This window comes from Etheostoma cragini, chromosome 8, assembly GCF_013103735.1.
Source record: "Etheostoma cragini isolate CJK2018 chromosome 8, CSU_Ecrag_1.0, whole genome shotgun sequence".
Lineage (NCBI taxonomy): Eukaryota > Metazoa > Chordata > Actinopteri > Perciformes > Percidae > Etheostoma > Etheostoma cragini.
In genome coordinates, this window is record NC_048414.1 from 16,691,652 (window position 1) to 16,713,698 (window position 22,047).

Below are 22,047 nucleotides of genomic sequence, written 5' to 3' on the forward strand. Positions count from 1 at the left end.
AACCCAATGACCTTAATGGCTACTATATATTAAAAGCCATAACATCTGCAACACTTTCACATTTTAATATCCATAAAAGCATCTGCATTCATTACACTTCCCCACTCATTTGTTCAATCATTTCCTTTACTTTGTACTTGACTGTATGTCGTCAATGCTACTCAAGAGAATTGAGGTTATGCAAGTATTAGAAATAAAGAAAAAGACAGTTCTGATTAATCACATTTAACGAAATCAGGAGCACAAAACAATTTGCTCTGACTTTGAAATTGGCAAACTTTAAAATTGCTTAAGGTATTGTTCAGTGTAATGTTAAATATTACAATCAATTTCAGCGGGCAACAAAGGTAATCTGTACATGCAACATGTATTGCATAAATAGAGTGTAAATTGTTTTGGGCAACCATTTACGGTCAAATGTCTTAAGCCCTCTTTCATGAGACTGTTTACACCTGCCCATATACTGTATGCCCCCCTTGAACTGGATGTAATACATTTGTTTAATAAAGATGACCTTTAGATGTATGCACCACATTCATAACAACTATTCTAAATGTTGAATGCATTGCATGCAATTGTGCACTATCCAGTATTTTAATATCAGCATTTACAAGATAAATATTTAATTTTTGGAGGTAATTGACACTTAACAAATCAGTTGCTATCTCCCTCTTTTTTCATCCCCAAGCGACTGCAACTTCTGTTGCTCAACCCTTTGAAGGAGTTGTCCAATGTGCTGCATGCAGACATCCGGCAGAAACAGCTGGAGAGTGTCCTGCAGATCCTGCAGAGCCAGGGAGACAGCCTGGGGCCCGGCTGGCCCCTCGTCTTGGGTGTTATAGGAGCCATCCGCAATGATCAAGGGTAAGAGCACAAAGGAGGAGAGAAGATGGAAAAGCAGACAAGGCCTAACCCATGCTAAAATAGTTGTTTTTTTAAGATCAATGCAAATAAATTATTTTTTAGAGTCATCCTAAATGTCAGTTGCTGTTGTTATTATTATTATTATTATTATTATTATTATCATTAGTATTATTATACTGCCAGTAATTCAAGAAAGTGAAAGTGTGCCTGCCATGTTTCCCTTCAGCGAGTCATTGATCCGAACAGCCTTCCAGTGCCTGCAGTTAGTGGTGACAGACTTCCTGCCCACCATGCCTTGCACGTGCCTCCAGATCGTAGTGGATGTAGCCGGCAGCTTCGGCCTGCAGAACCAGGAGCTCAACATCAGCCTCACCTCCATTGGCCTCCTGGTGAGATAAGTCCTTGTGCTCAATATTTTTAAGCGTTATGCTCGACACACATTCCTGCAAGTGGTTCCTTCTTTACCTTTGCACTATGTCCTGCAAAGTTGTGCAGAAAAAAACATTTGATGAATGATGTGATGTCAATGGTCAATTACCAGGTGTGAATGTGTGAATCTTTGAAGTTGAAGCCGGGCTACGCTACCACAGAATATAGTTATATAAATGGAAAGAAAACAGGCAATGGCTGCCTTCATTATTATTATATTTTTTTTTATTGGAATATGAGTAACAGTTTGGACATGTTTCTTTTCCAATGGTTTTAAAGCTAAAAATAGTATGTGTAATATGATTAGACATCATATTACACAAGTTCCTTGTCTTAAATTGTTTATTCAAATTTAACATCGCTGACCTTTCACAGATACTTTGTACAGTAGTTTGTGTTCACGACATGCAAAACTGCCAGAAACATTTTACCAACCTTCCTACCCCCACTTCCCCATTTTTCCCACAGTGGAACATTTCAGACTACTTCTTCCAAAGGGGCGAAGCCATCACACAGGAGTTGGAGAGGGAGGAGGAAGCTCTGCAGAAGCAGGCAAAGGAGAAAGGAGAGACCCTGAACAGGCCCTTCCACCCCGCCCCTCCGTTCGATTGCCTGTGGCTGTGCCTGTATGCCAAGCTGGGCGAGCTGTGTGTCGACCCACGGCCCGCTGTGCGTAAAAGCGCTGGGCAAACGTTGTTCTCCACCATCGCTGCCCATGGGACACTGCTGCAGCAGCCAACGTGGCATGTTGTGGTCTGGAAGGTAACACGCAAGGATTTGTAACTGTCATTGCTCCTAGTCGTACTGGAGAAGCTGTCATTATTTTATTTTAATTGATTAAAGACACTAAATAAGCTGTCTTTGGAGCTGTCGTTCCACTATTTGAACTATCTTGGTGTCACCACTAGGTACTGTTTCACCTGCTAGACTGTGTGAGGACGTCATCCACCACAGCAGACAAGGAGAAAATTGAGTCTGGCGGCGGGAACATTCTTATCCACCACTCGCGCGACACCGCTGAAAAGCAATGGGCAGAGACGTGGGTGCTGACACTTGCCGGGGTGGCACGCATTTTCAACACAAGGCGGTATCTCCTCCAGCAGTTAGGTGAGCCAGCCTGATCTACTCTGATATGTACGATGTATCTGGTGCTGTTATACATGAGGTACACTATGACACACTGCTTGCCACAGCTGCAAAAGAATTGTAAACAATGACAATTACATTAAAATGTATTCATAAGTCTGTGCCAAGTGTAGCAAAGATTCAGAAAACACATGGCAGTTTTTACTGCTACATTACCACACATTAAGTCATGTTACGCCCTATGGGGACAGGATTAACATTCCAGAGAGATATGAATAATAAAACATGAGCTCCTCATTAACTGAACTCATCCCTCTGAACATTTAACCCATTGCCAAAATACAAGTGGTGACACAATAAAGAACACATTCCCAGCCTACCACACGTTAAATAAAGAAAGGGTGCTCTTTTACAGCCTAGGTAAAATGAGTAACTGTTGCGGGCTATATAACAGTACAGTATGGGCCTTCTATGGTAAATTTATTTAATTGAAAATAGGCTCATATTGATGTTGACAAAATGTATTAACAGGAAATTGGTTGCAACTGATACACCTGTGGTTCTGGCCATAGTTGTAGTACGTGGCCTCTTTGAACTTCTGTTAGTTGGCTCGTGTTGCTTTAAAACCTCATCTATGAAAGTGCTAAGGGTCACACTTTATTCACAGTCTCACACTGTCCCATCGCTGTCCTCTGTATCTGCAGGGGATTTCTTCGAGGCCTGGGAGGTGCTGCTGAACCACATTCAGTCAGCTGCTCTCAGCAAAAACAACGAGGTCTCCCTGGCTGCCCTTAAGAGCTTTCAGGAGATCCTACAGATTGGTACACCCGTTAAAGACTCAGACAAAGCAGGCGATGCATTTGCTGCCATGGGCGTCCCCCCCGTGCTCATTGACCCCCTCTCAGCGTCTGGTCCTGGCAGACCTCTTGTGCGCTCAGATTCACTAGTTGAACGGCTGACGCGATACAACGGAGCTGAGCTGCAGGCCCCTCCCCCAGGGGAGGAGTCAGCCTTAGAAGACTCTGCGCTATGGTGGTCCGCGTGGAACACGTGGTATCGAACAGGAACAGACAGCACAAGACCACCTAGTGGCCCGGCAGAGAAGTTCTCCTTCATCCCCAGCCAGCCCTTCCTCACAGCACTGATCCAGATTTTCCCAGCACTCTACCAGCACATAAAATCCAACTTCAGTATGGAGGACCTGAAGAAGCTGGGGGTCATCCTCCATGGGGCCGTGTCCGTGCCTATTAGCAGTGATGCCTCACCCTTCATCCTCCCCTCTTTTACTGAGGCGGTGCTCACCAGCTTGCAGGAAGCTGTGCTCACCTCTCTGGATGTTTTACAGAAGGTGGGCTAAGGAAATTGTATTTTTAACAAATATTGGTTGTGTTAAACATTACGTGCCATAGAAAATAGCATCAAGATAAGAGCCAAGTAGGGTGCCTAGGGGTCCAAGATGATAATGTTGAATCCAGTAGGGGACCTTTGCTGCATGGCGTCCTCTCTCTATTTATTTTGATTCAGTGGTGACTTGCAGTTTTACAGGGGTTTTTCAATGCAAAATAAAACCGCGCTAAAGCGCTGCTTACTGCTCCATGGCTGCAACACAACAAGCGCCTGCCACTACGGAATCCAAAACTCGCGCATATTAAATCTGGATCTGATGGTCAGATTTGAAACCAAATCCTCCAAACAATTCCATTAAAGAAACTATTCCACTGGAATTGTAATTTTTATGCCCAACCCTATTGAGAAAGTGGAATCAGCAAATGAGGCTCGAGTCAGTCATTAAAACAATGCAAAATTTCCATTGGACTGTTATACTTAATATAACTGGGATAAAACACTTCTTTGTACCTTTTTAATTGACACCTTTACTTGATAGCAACCCCAGCCCTCTCTGCTATGAATCCCATACCTTTTGAGAAAAGCAGACTCTTTACGCTCCCTTTCAACCAAAAGTATTTCTTCCCATTTTGTGTCAACTCCGTCCAGGAAACAATGTGTCAGTCTGCTAAATTATGTAATGTGCAGTCCTGTGGTGGATGTCAGCAGTGTTTGTTCCTCCCTTCCCTCCCTGCTGCAGGCCATCTGTGTGGGCCCAGAGAACCTGCAGGTCATGTACCCAGCCATCTTTGAACAGCTGCTACTCTTCGTGGAGTTCTCCTGCAAGCCTCCTCAATACGGCAGGATGGAAACCAAACACGTGGCCAATGCCAAATACAACCAGGTAGGGGAACTTGAACTGGCTGTTATATGCTTGGTTTGTATTTGCAATTCATGTCTTCTAACAAATTGTTTCATTCAAATGTTGGATAGGGTACTCTGTTATTATTGCCATTCTCAACAAGATCGTCGCTCTTTTTTTTTCTTTTTTTTTAGTTAACGAAACACCGCCTCTCACTCTCTCATTCAGTCTAATCCTTATGGAGCCCCTATCATGGCCCTTCTTGAGATTGAGATGTTCCTCTGGACCCCCATTACCAGCCCCAAGCCATTTCTTTCTCATATTCGCTCCCTCATGCTTCATCCTGCTGGCAGTCTGCCAGAGAAATGTTTCACTGTTTAGTTCAAAACACAGTTCAAATGCATTTCACTTCACTTATTAAATCAGAAACTTATTTATCTTCAAGAACAGAAGAGTCTTTTCACAACATTGTACTAAAGTCCAGTGTCTTTCTTACTCAGTGTTGCAAAAACCCAAATCCAGCAGGTGCTATGTCTTCAGGGGAATGTTGAGAATTGAGGGCTGGTACAAAACATTTAATGTATCAAATCCTGACTGCCAGTCTTTTAGTCCTGCATGTGGAGTCCAGTCCTATGAGAATCTAAATCTGTTTAAGTGAGAGGGTAAAAAAAAAAAAGAATTCCCACCCAGCCAAACTGATGTTTCGGGCAGGTCTTTATTGCCTTGTTGACTTTTATCTGGTGTTGTCAGATTGCCTCCAATGTCCTTGGTGCTGTGAGTGAGTGTTTTTCCCTTAATCGGTCCTGGTTATTGAATCTAATTTAGCCAACTATCCACTGCAAATTCGATACACTTAAAACACCAGTTTAATTGCGACCTTTTCTCATTCTGTTTCTTGGGACCACTCACTGGATAATCATTTTAGATCCAGCTCTTTGCACCGGTGAGTTCCGTCATCTCCTTCAGCCCCTCTATAGTTTTACTAAGCTGTGCTGAATGGTGATGACCTACCCTCTGCGGCAAATATCACACCGCATGGTAGGCTCTCATGTCTCATCTGCGCCTCCTCACTCCATGCTCGCCCTCTCTGCCTGCCACTAACTGGTGGTCATGCCTGTGTGCACTGTCCCCGTGCAGTTCCATTTTCAGTTGATTTTGTGTTTATGGTAATGTTCACATGCACATGTGTGGTTCTGTTTATATTTCTTAAAGACACACTTTGTAGCATCAAGTCATTTGTTTGGGTATGACATTTCAGCCGTGGTACTCATAATTGCCTAACAAAACCTAAAGCAGACTAATAGCCACTGCAACTTTTAAAATACATTTCTGTGTTATTTGTACAAACTTTTACAAAGTGTGCCTTTTAAAAAATGCTTTCAACGTGGCTCTGCCAATAAATCCAGATGATGGGTTTTTAGATGTGTTTGACTAATATCCACTCCTGTGTTTTTCCTCTTGTTCAATCCTCTTACCCCTGCAGGCGGAATGGGTTGCCTTAAACTATGTGCCCTTTGCTGAGCGCTCCTTGGAGGTGGTGGTGGAACTCTATCATAAGACAGCATGCCACAAAGCTGTCATCAATGAGAAAGTTCTGCAGAACATCATCAAGGTATTTCTGCCAGGATGGGGTATTCATAGTCAAAACAAAAAAAAAAACTCATAGTAAAGGTTTTGGAACTGATAAAAAGGTTGTTTTCCAACAATATTATTTTGAACAAATACAATATTTAAATAAAATTACCAATTATAAAAATGTATTACTAAAGCACCTCTAATGTTTGGTCCATATGTGAATTCTCTGTAGTGTCAGTGTTGGGCTAGAGGCATCATTGAGGCTTCCTTTTTTTGTTTTTTGTATTTTACACTAGCCCAATAAGCACAGTAATATCCTCAACACTTTTCACTGGCTGCCCATTGAGCACCAGTTGTGGTTGGGCACAGCGCAGTCATAAAATGTGGTGTGATGTCATGAAACAGGTTTTTTAATTTTTAGAGTGTTAACACAGAATCACACAGGGCAGAAAGTTGCTGCTGCACTGCTTTCTGTGGGATCGAACCTTGAGGCAAGTTAAACTTCTGGCATACCACGTCAGTGATGTCACAACAGGTGTTACCCATCAGCTCACTACGGAAAAGCACCAACTTTGCCAACACACTGTTGGTTTTCTCTTAAAGCTGCTGTAAACAATAGTTTTATATTAACAATGGATCAGATGAAATTTGATGCATGTAAAAGGTGATGCTCGTTTTGACCGACCTACAGGTTCTTTGCGAGTATTACATGTTCTAACTAAAAGACGCGCAATAGATATGAAGTAGCCCATATAGGTTAGCAGAATTGTAGAAATGAAGCAAATGAATGATCTTTATCAGTGTTTTGTCTAAACAGTCTGCATAAACAGCCTTTACACTTCCCTTGGCTGACTATATCTTAAATGTGCCAGATGTGAAGTGCAGTTGGTGTCCAATGTCGGCAGCATTTTGTGAATACAGTCAAAAAACCCATAAGATTGTGTTAGTGCAAGTCATGGAAAGCCTTAACTTCTCATCCATGTTCTGACACCTGTGTTTAACGGCTCTTTTCCCATATTCTGTTCATATGAAACCTCAAACTGAAGAGAGTTAATTTTCCAAGGAACTATTATGAAGGTTCCCTATGGACAAATCCAAATCTTGCCCCCCACCCTTTTTCTCCAAAACAAGAAGGCAATACTTGTAAAATGTCAACCTTGGGGAACCCAGCTGTTCTCTGAAAAGAGGACCCAGTCAAAAAGATGGATCTCACTTTTCCTGGTCTTGTAGGATAAATGTGCCGTGGAGCACAATCTTCATGTACTGCTTTAATGTTAGCTCTATGCATTAAAGTCGCCCCACATTTCAGTATAAAAGAGAACAAAGTGAAAGGTTTTCAGGGAACCGCAGTTAGTTTTATAGATTTTACCAAGTTTTTCTGTGTGTCAGTCTAATGATGTATGTTACTGCTGTCTCCTCCTTTGTTTTCCCCTTCCCCCCAAAGACTTTGAGAATGCCCTTGGGTTTGAAGTATGCCTGTCCGTCAGAGAGCACCTGGAAGCTCGCCGTTGCTTCTCTGCTCAAGGTGTTGTCTATTGGATTGCCTGTGGCACGCCAGCATGCCTCATCTGGAAAGTTTGACACTATGTGGCCAGAGCTAGCCAATGCCTTTGAAGACTTTCTTTTCACCAAAAGGTACAGATTTAGACGATCATAAAATTGAGTTTGATGAACGATTTGGTAGTTTGGAGTACCAAGTTGTCGTTGTTTTGTTTTTTTAATAGCACACCTCCAGATAACGTGTCTATCCAGGAATTCCAGAAGAACGAAGCTGTCGATGTAGAGGTAAGTACTTGTTTCTATCATCCAGTTTGTCAACATAATATTGTGTGGTAGCCCACATCAGCATTATGTCGTCTTCATTTCAGGTGGTCCAACTGATCAGCACGGAGATTTTACCGTTTGCCAATTTCATCCCTAAAGACTTTGTTAGCCAGATCATGACAATGCTCAATAGAGGTTCCATTCACTCACAGTCCGCCTCATTCACAGGTAAGATGTAACTTAGGCAGCTAAAATAGCTTGACTTTAGCTGTACTGTTTACTTGTATTTTTATTGGCACAGCACGGTGGCTGGAAGTTGTGGAATCCTGCTATAACCATATAATCCTTGATTTGTTGCAAAAGCCCTCCCTGTGGCTCATCAGTAACAATGGCCTCTGTCAAACTCTTTATGCGTTGAGCAAGACAGTAAAGCCCTGGCTGCCCACTGATTGTAAATCATTCTGGGCATCACCACCATGTCTAATATGTAAAGCGTTTTCTCTTGACAGAGGCAGAGATCGATGTGCGGATGAGGGAGGAGTTTTCTAAGGTGTGTTTTGAGACGCTGCTGCAGTTTTCCTTCAGCAACAAGGTGTCCACCCCGCAGGAGGGCTACATCTCTCGTATGGCCCTCTCCGTGCTCCTCAAGAGATCCCAGGATGTTCTTCGGCGCTACGTAGAGGATGAGAGGCTGAGTGGACGCTGCCCCCTGCCCAGGTACACCCCACTATACACTTCTAAATTAAATACATGGTGCACCTGCTATGTCAAAAAACACCTTTTTTTTTTTTTGTTTTTGGACAGATGTCCCCATCAGAAATTCAGCTTAAAACATTTGTATTTGTCAGTACCATCATTTTAGCACTGAGACATGCAGAACTAAAACACCCCCCACCCCCCCAACCCACCCAGGGTTGGGTGTAACACTTCATTCTGCAATGCGTTTTTTGTTCCCTAAGAAACAATGGAAGTGAAAGGATGCCCGAGGGGAAATTGCACCATCATCTCAGAAAATGGCAAAGGGATGGTGGGGGGAGTTCACTAACTGTTAAATACAATGATTTGAATAAATTGCTTTACAGTCAAACTTGGTAACCTTACAAATATTTGGGTTTTGGAATACTACTGCATATGAAAGAAGAAAAAGTTGAGTAAAGCCTTTTGTAGCTCCAGAGGGAGCTGCATATTGGAGGAAATGCGGCTGTTACTTATCAGCATAACACACCCTAATGTCTAACCAAACTGTTAATGATCATGTTCCGTTGTGGGTAATGTGCCAAAGGGGGCCCTTTTTGACCAGAAATAAAAGTTGTGTGTCATTAGGAAGACAGCATCTCTAATTTAAACTGTCCATTTTGAATACCCTAATGTTGAAGAAGTTCATTGCTAAATCTATGATGCAACCTGCTCCCGACCAGGTTAGGTATTCAGCATAAGTTACCACGGCGATTGAACCCGGTAACAAGTGATCCACCGTCGTGATACGAAAACCCTGGGTTGAACCTAAAGTTACCTCGTTAACGCCATTTCTTGCTTCGCAGTACAGGCCTCTGCTCTCATCAGAAAAAGATCTAAATTAGACTCTCCTTGTTTTTTACCCATCCGCCAAATGTACCAAATGTCTTTGTAACTAATGAAGGTCTTTTTCCATTTTAGGCAACAAGTGACAGAGATTATCTTTGTCTTGAAAGCTATCAGCACTTTGATGGATTCGCTTAAAAAGACACAGCCAGAAAATGGTGAGTATCAAACTGTGTCAAGGAATAAATAGATCTTGCAAAGAGGTGACACTATCAAAACACAATGAAAGATACAAGAATGTCACCATATATATCATTTATTCATTTCAAATGAATGTGTCAGAATTCATTTGGGACCATTTTGCAAATTAGTTTTTATCTCCAATCTGGGTAGAACTGTTTACGTTTCCAGGAAGGTCAATTTAAAGGATTCTTTTTTTTTTTAACCGCAATAGATTGAAGCGAGACATTCTAAAATTACGTTTTTCAAGTGCCCTTCGAGATGTTTGCATTACATCGCCCTTTATTCAGAGCAAAACTAATTTCCATACTCCTGTGGGAATTTTAGGAAGGAAATTATTTCTCTGATTGCTTTCCATCACAATTAATATTCTCTTCCTCTCCTTCCCATCCCCACTCCTTTTTCCTCTTGTTTTGCAATTACTTTGTTTACTGTCTGCAGTGGATGGCAACACATGGGCTCAAGTGATTGCCCTGTACCCCACACTGGTAGAGTGCATAACATGCTCCTCGTCTGAGGTGAGCTCAGCCTTGAAGGAGGCCCTGGGGCCCTTTAAAGACTTTATGCAGCCACCCCTCATCAAAGTCCAGAACGGAGAGTCCTGACCAGGCTCACTTCAATTTGGGTTTTTGTAATGAAGAAATCTTGAATGTGTCTTCTCGACCGACATGCTTCACAAGTGCACAGACATAAACTCTACGAGAGCCCCACCTACGGCGACATGAAGCGGCGAACGGAGAGTCGAGGCCTGCTCAGACCGCATCGGTGACCCTGACTTTCATACATTGTATGCTTCTCATGTGAGCTCATTACGCCTCTCCCCCTTCCATTCTCATACAGACCGACTACACTCTTGTGTTAACTACAGAGATAAAAAAACAACAACTTGCAGTGTTGCCTCTGAGTTTAGTTTGTTTTATTCTCCCGATGAGGCAGAGTCGATGTACAGTGTGTGGTGATAGTGTTGATGATGTAATTAACAAAAAAAATGCAAAAATCGGGGCTTTAATGGTCTTAAAAAATGAACACTTAGACTTTTGCAACATTTTCAACAGTGAGGATTTTATGCAAAAAAACAAATCTTACTGTGTAACATTCCATGTCATCTTTAGCCAGCCATCTGAGAAAGGATGTACTTGTCTGTATAAAATAAATGGGACTATTCTACGATCAGCTCTGTGCTCTGAGTGTGCTCAGTTACAATGCATGTTAAGCTACTCTCGTACCATTTAAAAAATACATATATATTCATTTATTAATATCAATCCTGTTTTTCATAATGTGAAAAAAATACTTACTTTGTAGTCTGTTCAGTCTGTCTGTTTGTGTGTTGTTTGTGTAATTTTCATGAAACTTGATGGAAGGGTGCAGCATGATCCAAGTAGAAACCCGTTACATTTAAGAGCGGATCCGAATCATGGGGCAGACCCACAAATTATTTTTGACTTCCATTAACATTGCAAGAAGCGGCATTTGTGATGCATTCCTATGGTGTCGGAATTATCTGAAAAATGAGTTCCTGGGATGGGGCATGCCTGGCCCAGTGCCATGCGGAGTGCCCTTCTAGTTTCAAAAGGATATTTGTAGTGTTTTTATCTAAAGATCATCATTATTAGAATCATATCAATATCATATGGGCTGAACCTTGTTAAATGTCAACAGCACCATAGGCATACGTTTATGATAGTCTGTTAAGGTGATCCTGCTTCAAATTAGTTTTTTTAATTGATAATATTTCTTTCATATTTTCATGTTTTTCCTATGATTTTTTTTTTTAATAAATGTGTATCGAGGGTCTTTTAGGTGTTTTAATTGAAGTACCCTATAAGTAGATTCAACCACAAGCCTTTGAGTAGTCCCTTGACTGAAATACTAACTCATGTTTTAAAATGTAAACCCTTACAAACAGAACAAAACAACAGCTATAAAGACAGAAAATAAAACAAATGTAATTACAACAACTATTTCCTGCAGGTGGTGCAAGTGTTTAAATTGCAGCTGCTACTTTCTTTGCCTGCCAAGCTAGTTCACCCAGGGAAGTTTATTTAAAACGGTGCACAAGACACCTGGAATTTTACATTAGTTCTAATGAATTTTACTTAATTTGAATATTTCAATATAAGATCATCAAATGTGGCCCACACATTAGATTTATGTCTCAAAAGCATAAAACAGAAATACTGTCATTGAAATTTTGTTATTGTATATATGATAGGTAATTATTTAATTTGCACTGATTAAGGAGTGCTATTACAGAAGCACAACATAAATGTATTTCCAGGTGGAAATATGTCATCCAAGTTTGAGGGACATTTTAAAGAGAATATTTTGAACATTGATTGTCAGGTGTTGAAGTTGGTGTCAGCACTGGTACAGTAGGTGGGGTTATAGCAAGATGAACATTGGGAAAGCTCATAGAAAACGACTCTTTTACACTTAAAATCGGTGTGCCTACATAGGTAGCCTTACCTGCATGCTGTAAGGACCGCTCGGCTCCCTCTCAATGTCCTCTTGAGGTCCACGTGCCTGAGTTTTGGATTATCCAATAGGTCATATGAGGGGAATGGGCCGTTTGGTGCTCTGAAGTAAAGGAGGAGGAGTAGGAGAGCGGAGGGAGCAGGTCTGCTTGGGCGGGGTTTCCCTCTTATTTCAAGTCTGCACAGAAGAGGAGCAAAGCGGGAGAGGACGGGTTGTCTTCGGCTGCATGGGAATGTCGCTGTTGTCGAGACGGTACATTTTTTTTTTTTTTTTACCGTGTACGATAATTTTTTGTAGTCTTTTCTTTAATAGCCTCGTTTTCGGTTTTATCCCGCATTTGCACCAGGTACTGGCTGAGGTAGTAGTTTGTGCTGTTGGTTGGGTTGTGACACTGCCCGCTATGGAGATGACTGCGCAAGCTACTGCCTTGCTAGTGCTGGTGCCTCCACTTCAGCCGAGGAAAAAGCCCCGCTCGCAACGCTGTTAGACGGTTTTAACAGGTAACGCACACCGCTAGCGTCGCAACTAGCCGTCGTGTTACATTTAAAGGAGTAATGTACTTCTTTTAAACGCAAAATGGCTTGTTACATTGTTGCATTTTTGAGCTGAAGCCATTTGAGAAATGTGTCATGTTTATTCCAATAAAATAGTAAATGCTTGTGGAGAGAAAAAAAACACTTTGTATGCAGTTTTAATTTTGCACAGAAACCTAATGTAAGATTTAGTCCGTATTGAGGAGAACACTTGTATGTATTAGCTGGAAATGTATTTGTATGCACATTTAAAAATGTTAGAGGAAGTCGATATCTCATATGGATTTGCATAGTTTTCTACCACCTCAGGCGTAGTGGGCCGTGTAGAAAGCATGTAGGTCAACAGCACTGTTGCTATGAAGAGAGGAGTGACGTGGCTCCTGCTGCCCACAGAGGTATCCTACAGTACATCCGCTTTGATACACACAAGTTGGCTTTATGGCTCTCCCTGACGTTCTTTGTTGATAATGATCCATACCATCAGTGTGTGTGTGCTCCTACTGCACCTAAACACCTCTTCTATTCACAGCAATATACACAAATCTGCAGTGCTGTTGGCACTGTTCTAGTAATCTGGTTATTATGCTAAATCTGCATGATGTGTCCTTATTTGAACTATATGGTGTGCACAGACGAGCACCACGTGACCTAACCCCCGCAAGCGTTTTAGCAGTGGTGTCCTCAGAGGTCTGGGAGTGCAGTGCTAATGTGGGTCATGGGTGTGTTAACCTTTTGAAATCCTCCCTCTGCTGCCCAACAGCATTCGGTTGCTGTGTATCACATTAGTATTGGCAATCAGGGGTCTCGTGATAGGGGTGGGGACCGGAATGGGAAATGAGCTTTGATTGGCTGCAGGGGAAGGGCAGCCTGGGTCGATGAAACCGTGCAGCAGTCGCAGCAGTCTTGAGTTCAGAGTGACCCCCGACAGCCCAGATGGAGCACGGCGCTCACTCACCGACTGACTGAAGATTGGATCCTGCGTTTGACCTTCCAGGACGACGCCCATGAAATATGTATTAGTTCACACTTCATAGTGTGTTAGGCAAAGTTATGTTCATCATGGGCCACAGCTCTACCCACTAGCATCTGTGCTGATTTGAATCAATACATTCTACTCCAGCTAATCATTGTTGATACATGTAGGTTGAAAAGAAAACTTGCTCTTTTGTAGAAGATGCTGACTACTTAACAAACCACACATGAGACTTGTGGTTATTTTTGAGCCTGTGGAGCTCTACAGGTCTCCATTTCACATATTAAAAAAAAAAACAAGAGTGTTTCATGTAAGAAATGCACGTAGTCCAGCCTCCAGGTAACAACCAAATATCATTTATCATCGTGACTTTAAAGCCAGCCAGCCTCTGGACCAGTGAGCAGCTCCAAGGCAGCCAACATCCTCATCCATCTTGTGTCAGAGCTCTCATTTGAGCTTGGCTGCAGATAAATCATACATCAGGGAGCCAAAGTCCTAAAGCAGTTATTAATTTGATCCCCCTGTAGAAAATGCCTGTTCAGATGGCTATCACAGCTGCACCGCTGAAGGAGCCGCACCCTTGTCCTGACACGACAGTCGGCCGTAATGTGTGTATGCTCTGTGTTCGCCAAATACCTTCACGCTTGCTGCCTCTGTAATGCAACATGTTTGGAATTAGTGCTTAAACAATTAGTATATTAATGTGTTGTTCTTTGTAAAATTTAAAGTGCAACAATTTTAGTATTAAGCAAAATGCCAAACTGGTTTCAGCTTCTCAAATGGGATTGCTGGTATGAGGGTGTAACAATTCATTCTTAATTCATCTGCTGATTTTATCTTTTAATAGTTTGGTCAAAACAACATTAGAAAACAGTGACAAATGCCAAATATTCAGGAGATTCACTCATTAAAAGTCATGAAAGTTGTTTTGTTGACCAACAGTTTAAAACAAACAATATTTAAGTAAAGACCATGACTTGCATAAATTTCTCACACTTAAGCACTGGTAACCATCACATGTTCTGCATTTATTTCCTAAAACATAAATGGAATAATCTATTATAAAACCGATGGAGATTGGCTTTCTTTTGATCCGGTGAATTCTCTTTGGGTTCTTGACTTCTGGTTAGTCAAAACAAGCAAAAGCAACTTGGGCCCTGAGAAATTGGCATTTTTCAATTTCTGTCATTTTGTACAGGCTACTAATTTACTAAATGATTAAACGATTTGAAAAAAAAAGCCAAGTTGCGCTCATGTGAGGATTCACTTTTGTTTATGTATTCAACTGAATTATGTTTTAAACTGTTAGTCAGACAAACGAACTATACATATTGAGAAAATGGTTGGCAGGAAAATCAATAAAAAAGCCTATGTTAAAATAAATATAAACACTAGTATTTTTCAATGTATCCTCCTCTGAAAGGAGGCTCGAAGGCGTTGGCCCCAGCAGCGCCTCACTTTGTACAAGAGATGAGTATCTCGCTGCAAGCCCACTCAGCATCTCCCTCAGATCCATCCACGAGTGGGGTGGGAGTGCTGTAACCTTGGAAAAACAAGCCGCCCACAGGAATGAGCATGTCATCATTGCCGTCATCCAATCTGGACCACACACACACACACACACACACACACACTCGTGGAGAGTAGGAGTGGAGTGCCAGATCAGTGCTGGCCTGACTGGAGGAGGATGCGGCGCTGGCCTGTGGGGACCAGATGGCCCTCCAGCTCCTGCAGAGCAACCAGAAGTGTAAGACTCCCAAAACAGCACTTTATGATCATCTTGAGTGTGTGTGTGCAAAAGCATTCATAAAGGTATGTATACGTGTGATGTACTTATACCCTCATCTTAACGTGTGGGTAAGATAAAATGAATCAAGTGAGTTGTTTGCAGTTATTATGTGGTCCATAAACTTGTCCTGGATCTCTGCTCTGACATTAAAATGGATAAGGTGATATAATGGAAAAAAAGGTTCAAGAAGACCATTTTTCACTGTTGAAATGTCATCATTGAAAAAGCACAGGTGTATTGAAAACCATTATGATGGCTGCATTCCACTTAGAAGAGGCCCTGGTGTTGTGCATGCTGACTCACTGAAACAGCTTACTGGGACACTTGATGGAATGGAGCCATCGTTAAGGTTATCAGTTTCAGCTGGGCTTTTCCTACTGTGACAAGTCCAAATGTCTGCTGTAAAAAGAGGTCCACATCAATAGAAAAGGCCACAGAACCTTATTTCCTCTTAAAAATTCAGTCAAAATTACCCACACATAAGTTGTATTTTGCAGCAGCGCTTCTTAATTGGTCTCAGGTGCAAACGGTCTTGCTGATTAAGCTCACCGATACTGAAGCTGTGTGAGTGTGTGAGAGAGTCGTCATGATCCCAGTTTTACACCATAAAGTATGCTTTTCAAGATGAGTCACAGAATGCTTTGGAAGGAAAGAAAGTGACAAAATCATCTTCCATTTGGGCCTTTTTCACAGAAGACGTTGACACGTCAAAGGGAAAGTGCAGGTGTAAATATGAAACCATGATGATTTTGCTGCTTCATAGTCGGCGTCCTGGGATTGTGCATCTCGGCCCACAGTCATGACTCACTGGGACAATTGCTAATAACATTACTGATGGCTCTGTTATGTTCAACACCTGTGCTTTTCTTACTACGACAGGTCAAAATGTCTGCTGGCAGTCTGAAACCTGCCCCACTTCCATGATTACACGTCATGGTCTCAATTTAGTTTGAGAGACTTTTCCACAAAAGAAGAATACAATTTCTGAAAGAAATGCAAGAAATTGGTGCTAGTAGCCAACCTTTTGTTTCTAAACTAAATTGTGGACTACAAGCTGTGGCAACCCAAAATAAGATACTGGCTTTTAAAGGGAAAAACAACACTACCTGCTGTTTCACATAAAACCTTTGAGCACTAGAAGGAATATAGGTTTCTTTTAACTACTCTCAGACAATGGAATGCATCATTGTTCATATGACACCTTCCTCATGCCATGAACTATTAAAGATTCATCCTGTGATTTGATTTACATTGTTGGTCTCAGGTATTGCAGCTATTTGGTATTGCAGCAGTCAAGTATCACTTAAGTATTGCCTAAGTTTTATAAAAAAAAAATGTAATTCTTCATTGTTCCATACACGCATTTTACTTATTCAAGTAAGGCCCTGAAATGAAAAACCAATTGAAATAAAGACGCTCATCTCATACACTTTTATGTTAAGTTGTTAAGTTGTCTTTCAGTGTCTGTGTGCACGTGTGTGTGTGTGTGTGTGTGTGTGTCAAATCACGCCCATTGCAGCAGACTCCACCATGAAATCTTCTGTCAGGCTATTCTGTGAACTGATACCCTTCATCATATTGCTTTGGGACTCACTTGACACAGTTTGTCAGAGTGGTGATGGTCGTATTCTTTACAGTTTCTCAAGTGTAAGGGAGTTTGCACATATTCATGCTTAGAGTTCCTACAGAAGTTCTTTTAGGTTCAACAAAAAGTTTATCCATGAAAGCTTTAAAAAAATCTTTTAAAGTCAATTTGCTTACACAGCTGTTGTTGGGCAAGGACATTGAATGTTAGGTCATCTTTCTTTCCCCATATGTCTTTTCACTCCCACAGACTCCCATTCACTAAGAGCTTCATGGAGCCAGGATAAATCAACATCTTCTACCCGTTTCTCTATACAGCGAGTACACTGACTTTTTAATCAATAACACAGCTGAGTTGTGTGTATTTTCTTTTAATAGAGCAGAAAAGTGAGCATTTAAACCATTTTTACACTGTTCATTGTTTCCAAAACAGTACAAAGTACGTCTGTTGTTACAGTAAGACGTACATCACTTACAGTAAAAGAAAGGAGCAAAGTATTCACTGAAAACATTATTTACATTTTTACATTTAAATTAAGTTACTCTTTTACATGTTTTACCAGCTTCAGCCACTAGTACAGCACTTACGGAATTAGTAGAAACTGAAAACTAACATGTGGAACCCCACTGATTATGGAACAATATTGATTGTAGACACATACTGTAAGTATTGTCTATTTCTGCAGTCTGCAGTGATTTTACTCCGTTTTCTGTGACATAAAAAATCGGAGCAATTCTTTGTCAGTGGCAGCTGCTATTCATAAGGACGGAGTTATCATAATGGGGACAATACTGAGGAAAGGTAGACATGAGTTCATGACTAAGGCTGTTTTGAGCACATTTAAAAAATATATATTTGGTACAACCCTATAGCAATCACAGTTTCCTGTGAGGCTTTTGTTTTCCATCAGTGCTTTTCTAAAACAGAATGAATGGCACGGGTAGCAACCGGTGAAGCATGCAAACAGCAACTCAATAAGGACAATGACGGACGGCCAGGTAGCTCGGTTGGTAGAGCGCCGTCCATATATAGAGGTTTACTCCTCAAAGTAGCGGGCCCGGGTTTGACTCCGACCTGCGGCCCTTTGCTGCGTGTCACTCCCCCTTCTCTCTCCTCTTTCATATCTTCAGCTGTCCTGTCAAAAGTATAGGCTGAAAATGCCCAAAAAATATCTTCAAAAAAATAAAAATATAAGGACAATGACAACATGTGTTATGCGTAATACAATAAAAAGGAAAAAAACTATATTGAGGTAGATGGCTGATGGTGAATGAGTGCAACTTTGTTTTTTCCTTCTTAAATCTGGACTTTTTATCACTATGATGAGCAGGGTCATATGTACCTGACACCAAAACAAGATCTTGAAGGGAACTTCTCATGTAGTGTATTCTACACTGATGTGATTCTTCATTTCCAAAGAAAATTGTTTTCCTTAATAGTGAGTACAGTACTGCACTGCAAGGTGTGCAAATGTAAAACAAAATAGCAACTTCAGCATCAGGAGAACAAGCTGAAATACTGTCTAGAGAAGGCTGAACGCGGCTAATTAAGAGCTCTACTTAGGAGGCATGATTCATATATGTAGGACATCAGTCTTCAGGTTAGTTTTTTTTTTACACTGTACAGGGGTTCAACTAGACACACTTATCAAATGTTTTACGCCTTGGGAGTATTTACATTTTCACATTTATAAATATTGTGCATTAAATTAGTAACTGCAATCCTGAGATGTACATTACCATCTCATCCATGAGAGGCTATGCTCTCAACCTTAGGCATCGCCTCCATAACAAGGTTCATGATGGCTTCCTCGAGACAACACAACAACAACAAAAAATCTGTACTCTTCAACAGCTCTTTCATGTTTTTCTATAAAAAAAGGACGAGACAAAAAGAGATCATCCTGTTTGAGGATGATCATGGGAGAAACAGCGTGGCCAGAAATCCCATTTCTGACCAGAGACATCTTGGATCCCTCAGCAGAGGAGGACATCCACACTAAAGCACTTTAAAAAGAGTACAAGGGATGAGGGGAATTGCAGAAGGCAGGATTACGTTTCGTTAGTAGTTGTGGTTTCGCAGCTTGGCTAGTTCTGCTTGTTGCCGTACATGAGGGGAATGATGTAGACAGAGATGTCATCTCCAGAGCCTAATCTGTCGTTGGATATCCTCCAGCCTCGATCCTTCAGCACCCCTCTTGCTCGCATTACAAGGTCTTGAGCTGCCATTGTGTACCTGACATCACAAAAGTAATACATGATTAAGGTATATACAATCAGACAAGTGGTCAAATCTGATGATTGCGCACATTTGACTAAGTACATCTGCCTGCAGGGAAGAAATCTGAAAATATTGCGGTGAATTTTGGAAACTGAGCACATGGTGAAGACGAGTCGGAGCGCCTCATTAAACAATCTTACAAGCTTTTCCTTGACATCAGAGAAACGTCTCTTCTAAATGTTTGGAAATTTGCATAATAACAACAAAATAACAAACGTTCACTCGCTACAAAAAAAACGGGGGTGAGAGGGAGTTCAGCCCTGACTGGCGGCTGCAGCTGTGTGATAACTGAACGTGCCTGTGCTGGTCGTCGGGGTCACAGTTTCCCAGGAAACAGGTGACCGCTTCAGCTACTTCCTGGTTAGAGAGGACGTCCCACAGACCATCGGTGCCCAGTACCAGAACGTCGTCGGCTCCATGCTCGCACTGGGCCAAAGGGTAAACCTTGACCTGGATACGGGGGGGAAATGAGTAAGGGATGAGAAGTGCATGGTTTATAGGAATCATTTAAACCGGTTACTAAGTTTCCTCTGGAAATGTCACAAATGGCTCCATGTATAGGCAGAATGGGAAAAAAAAGGAAAATACCCCTTATTGCAACATTTATTACTCCAAAGTGGTTAGCCTTACTGCTAACCTTGTAGTCACATCACATGAATAGCCTACATAGCAACTTTTATCTTGCTTACCAAGTGAAACCAGATACGTGTGTGTAGATGTGCGTGCATATACACTGTGTGTCTACACAGTCAAGTCTAGGACAAAGTCAATTGCAGGGGTGTTAAACTCGTTGTCACTAAGGGCCACCCTGGAATATGAAAATCACATCCTAGGCCAGACATGTGGGGTTTATTGACATGCTTGTATTGATAAAAGTCAAATATCTTTGACCGTATTACTGATTGTCGTTTTTGCCGGGGGGGTTTTTTGCCGTCTTTTTTCTCGCTTTTTTCAACACTTTTATAACATATTTTTTTATTAAAGCCCTACAGAAAGATTATGTTTTACCAAGGCTACCACACAGCCGACTCACCGCAACCTGTTTCATAGCAAACATATAAAAACTCTGCTTCTGGCGGAATATCTGAGTGTCAAAGTCGGCAAATCTGCTAAATTCTGCTTTGAGTGTTGTCTGATTACATTTTGAAAAACAGTTTCCTGTCTTTTTGGATTTGGCACACAACTAGATTCAATTTGTTGTGAACCTAAGTTGGTATTTCGGCGGGATAAAAACCTGCAAGGGGCCAAGTTCAAATGGTTGTTAAGATTTCAGTCTGGACCAAAGTAGTGGACAGACTGACATTACTCAAGGGTCACAATGCTAGCATGACTACAACTTCAACGGCTACATCCATATCCATATATAAGGGTTTTCTTCAGCACCACATACCTTAAAAATGTAAGAATGTTTCATTTTTTTTGTCTTCCTCTATATATCTTTTCTAGAAGTTTTTGATGGCCTCAATCTTTCAAAGATATTCAAAGAGAAATGTTACTGTGGCAACTCATGTACAGTACAATATCTCAAATGACTATGCCTGAGCAAAAGCCTATTCTGAAAAAGCAAGCATAATAATACCTAGAGACCTTGGACTTGGTAAAAACTGCCTCACTTTGGTTCCTTCAAGTCATTCCTTGGCTACCGTGAGGGAGTTGCCTAGTCACAGCAGACACGCCAACTTACTACTGAGGCTACTGCTAAAAACCTTGTGATTTAAGTCAAGCTTTGAAAGAGAGAAAAACTCTGAGGCAGTTCCTAGAATTCCAAAATATAGATTTCAACAACATATTATCCCTAGAAGAGGGGTGATGACCAGAGTGTTTGGTTTCTGACCGCTGAACGCCCATACTTGATCTCATGATGATCTGATGACTCAAGTGTCAAGTTTAGCTTTTTTTCTGGGACTTTCCTTTATAACCTGAAACCATGTTCTAACTTGACATGTTTTCATGAAGTATTCTTCACAATCCCTGCAGGTCACTCACCCACACATTTCTTTATATAATAATTGTCTATTTTTTCCTGCATTTAACATCCAGCGAGAGCCTCTAATACTCAATTTTGATATGTCTTACAAGTACTTAGAATGTGTTTGGACTCTATCTGAAACAATAAAAATGTACAAGCATTTGAAAAGTAAATCTAAAAAGAAATACATCAAAACAGAGGCTGAACTATGACTGATCTCAAAAGGGAAATGAATTAAAGATCGGGAGAGTTCGTGTGCTTCGTGACTACTGCAGTCATGTGGCGTTAGACACTGAGAAGAATAGGAGCTATTTGAGAACAACGGCTGGTGAGGAATGTTAATGGGCATTGTTTATTTTGTGTATATTATGTATATTTACAGCATACACTCAGGAGGTTGAGGTTATGAGGTAAAATCAAAGGAAAGATCCACCAAACTGCTAGCACGCTGCTATAGATAATGTGAATCACATTTTCATAATACAGGATAGTATTTTTTAAAACAACCAACAACTGAGTTTAAAATACATCTGTCACATTATCCTTTCTTTAACAACTTTTTGGACATTGACCAATCAAAGAGAAGAGGAAGCATATTTCTTCACTAAATGTGTCACAAGATGTGTGTGTCCTTTATTTGTTTAACCACCTTTTTTGTAAGCAAAAATGTACAGTACGTCTAGAAGATAGATACTGTTTAATTCAAAAAGTGGAAATTTGGTAAAGTACCTATTGAAGTGAAGGAGAATTGGCTTTTCTTTACTTAGAAACTC

The 22,047-nt window shown here is 41.1% G+C and overlaps 2 protein-coding genes across 6 annotated transcripts in view; one reads left to right on the forward strand and one right to left on the reverse strand.

The window, feature by feature from the left end:
* mon2 (MON2 homolog, regulator of endosome-to-Golgi trafficking) overlaps nucleotides 1–10,840 on the forward strand; it is a 37,601-nt gene extending 26,761 nt beyond the window's left edge. For 2 of the 4 annotated variants that reach the window (XM_034879983.1, XM_034879984.1), the window contains 14 exons: nucleotides 689–864; nucleotides 1,091–1,253; nucleotides 1,762–2,055; nucleotides 2,202–2,400; nucleotides 3,084–3,727; nucleotides 4,466–4,609; nucleotides 5,493–5,510; nucleotides 6,051–6,179; nucleotides 7,587–7,777; nucleotides 7,867–7,927; nucleotides 8,011–8,134; nucleotides 8,416–8,623; nucleotides 9,563–9,645; nucleotides 10,109–10,840. In XM_034879983.1, coding sequence (XP_034735874.1) covers nucleotides 689–864; nucleotides 1,091–1,253; nucleotides 1,762–2,055; nucleotides 2,202–2,400; nucleotides 3,084–3,727; nucleotides 4,466–4,609; nucleotides 5,493–5,510; nucleotides 6,051–6,179; nucleotides 7,587–7,777; nucleotides 7,867–7,927; nucleotides 8,011–8,134; nucleotides 8,416–8,623; nucleotides 9,563–9,645; nucleotides 10,109–10,272 — 2,598 coding nt within the window. In that variant the 3' untranslated portion in view covers nucleotides 10,273–10,840. The remainder of the gene's footprint in view (nucleotides 1–688; nucleotides 865–1,090; nucleotides 1,254–1,761; nucleotides 2,056–2,201; nucleotides 2,401–3,083; nucleotides 3,728–4,465; nucleotides 4,610–5,492; nucleotides 5,511–6,050; nucleotides 6,180–7,586; nucleotides 7,778–7,866; nucleotides 7,928–8,010; nucleotides 8,135–8,415; nucleotides 8,624–9,562; nucleotides 9,646–10,108) is intronic. The other 2 variants (XM_034879985.1, XM_034879986.1) reach the window with 1 other exon arrangement.
* A 7,477-nt stretch (nucleotides 10,841–18,317) lies between these two features.
* ppm1h (protein phosphatase, Mg2+/Mn2+ dependent, 1H) overlaps nucleotides 18,318–22,047 on the reverse strand; it is a 36,955-nt gene continuing 33,225 nt past the window's right edge. For both annotated transcript variants that reach the window (XM_034879989.1, XM_034879990.1), the window contains 2 exons: nucleotides 19,604–19,755; nucleotides 18,318–19,260 (listed from right to left, as the gene is read on the reverse strand). In XM_034879989.1, coding sequence (XP_034735880.1) covers nucleotides 19,113–19,260; nucleotides 19,604–19,755 — 300 coding nt within the window. In that variant the 3' untranslated portion in view covers nucleotides 18,318–19,112. The remainder of the gene's footprint in view (nucleotides 19,261–19,603; nucleotides 19,756–22,047) is intronic.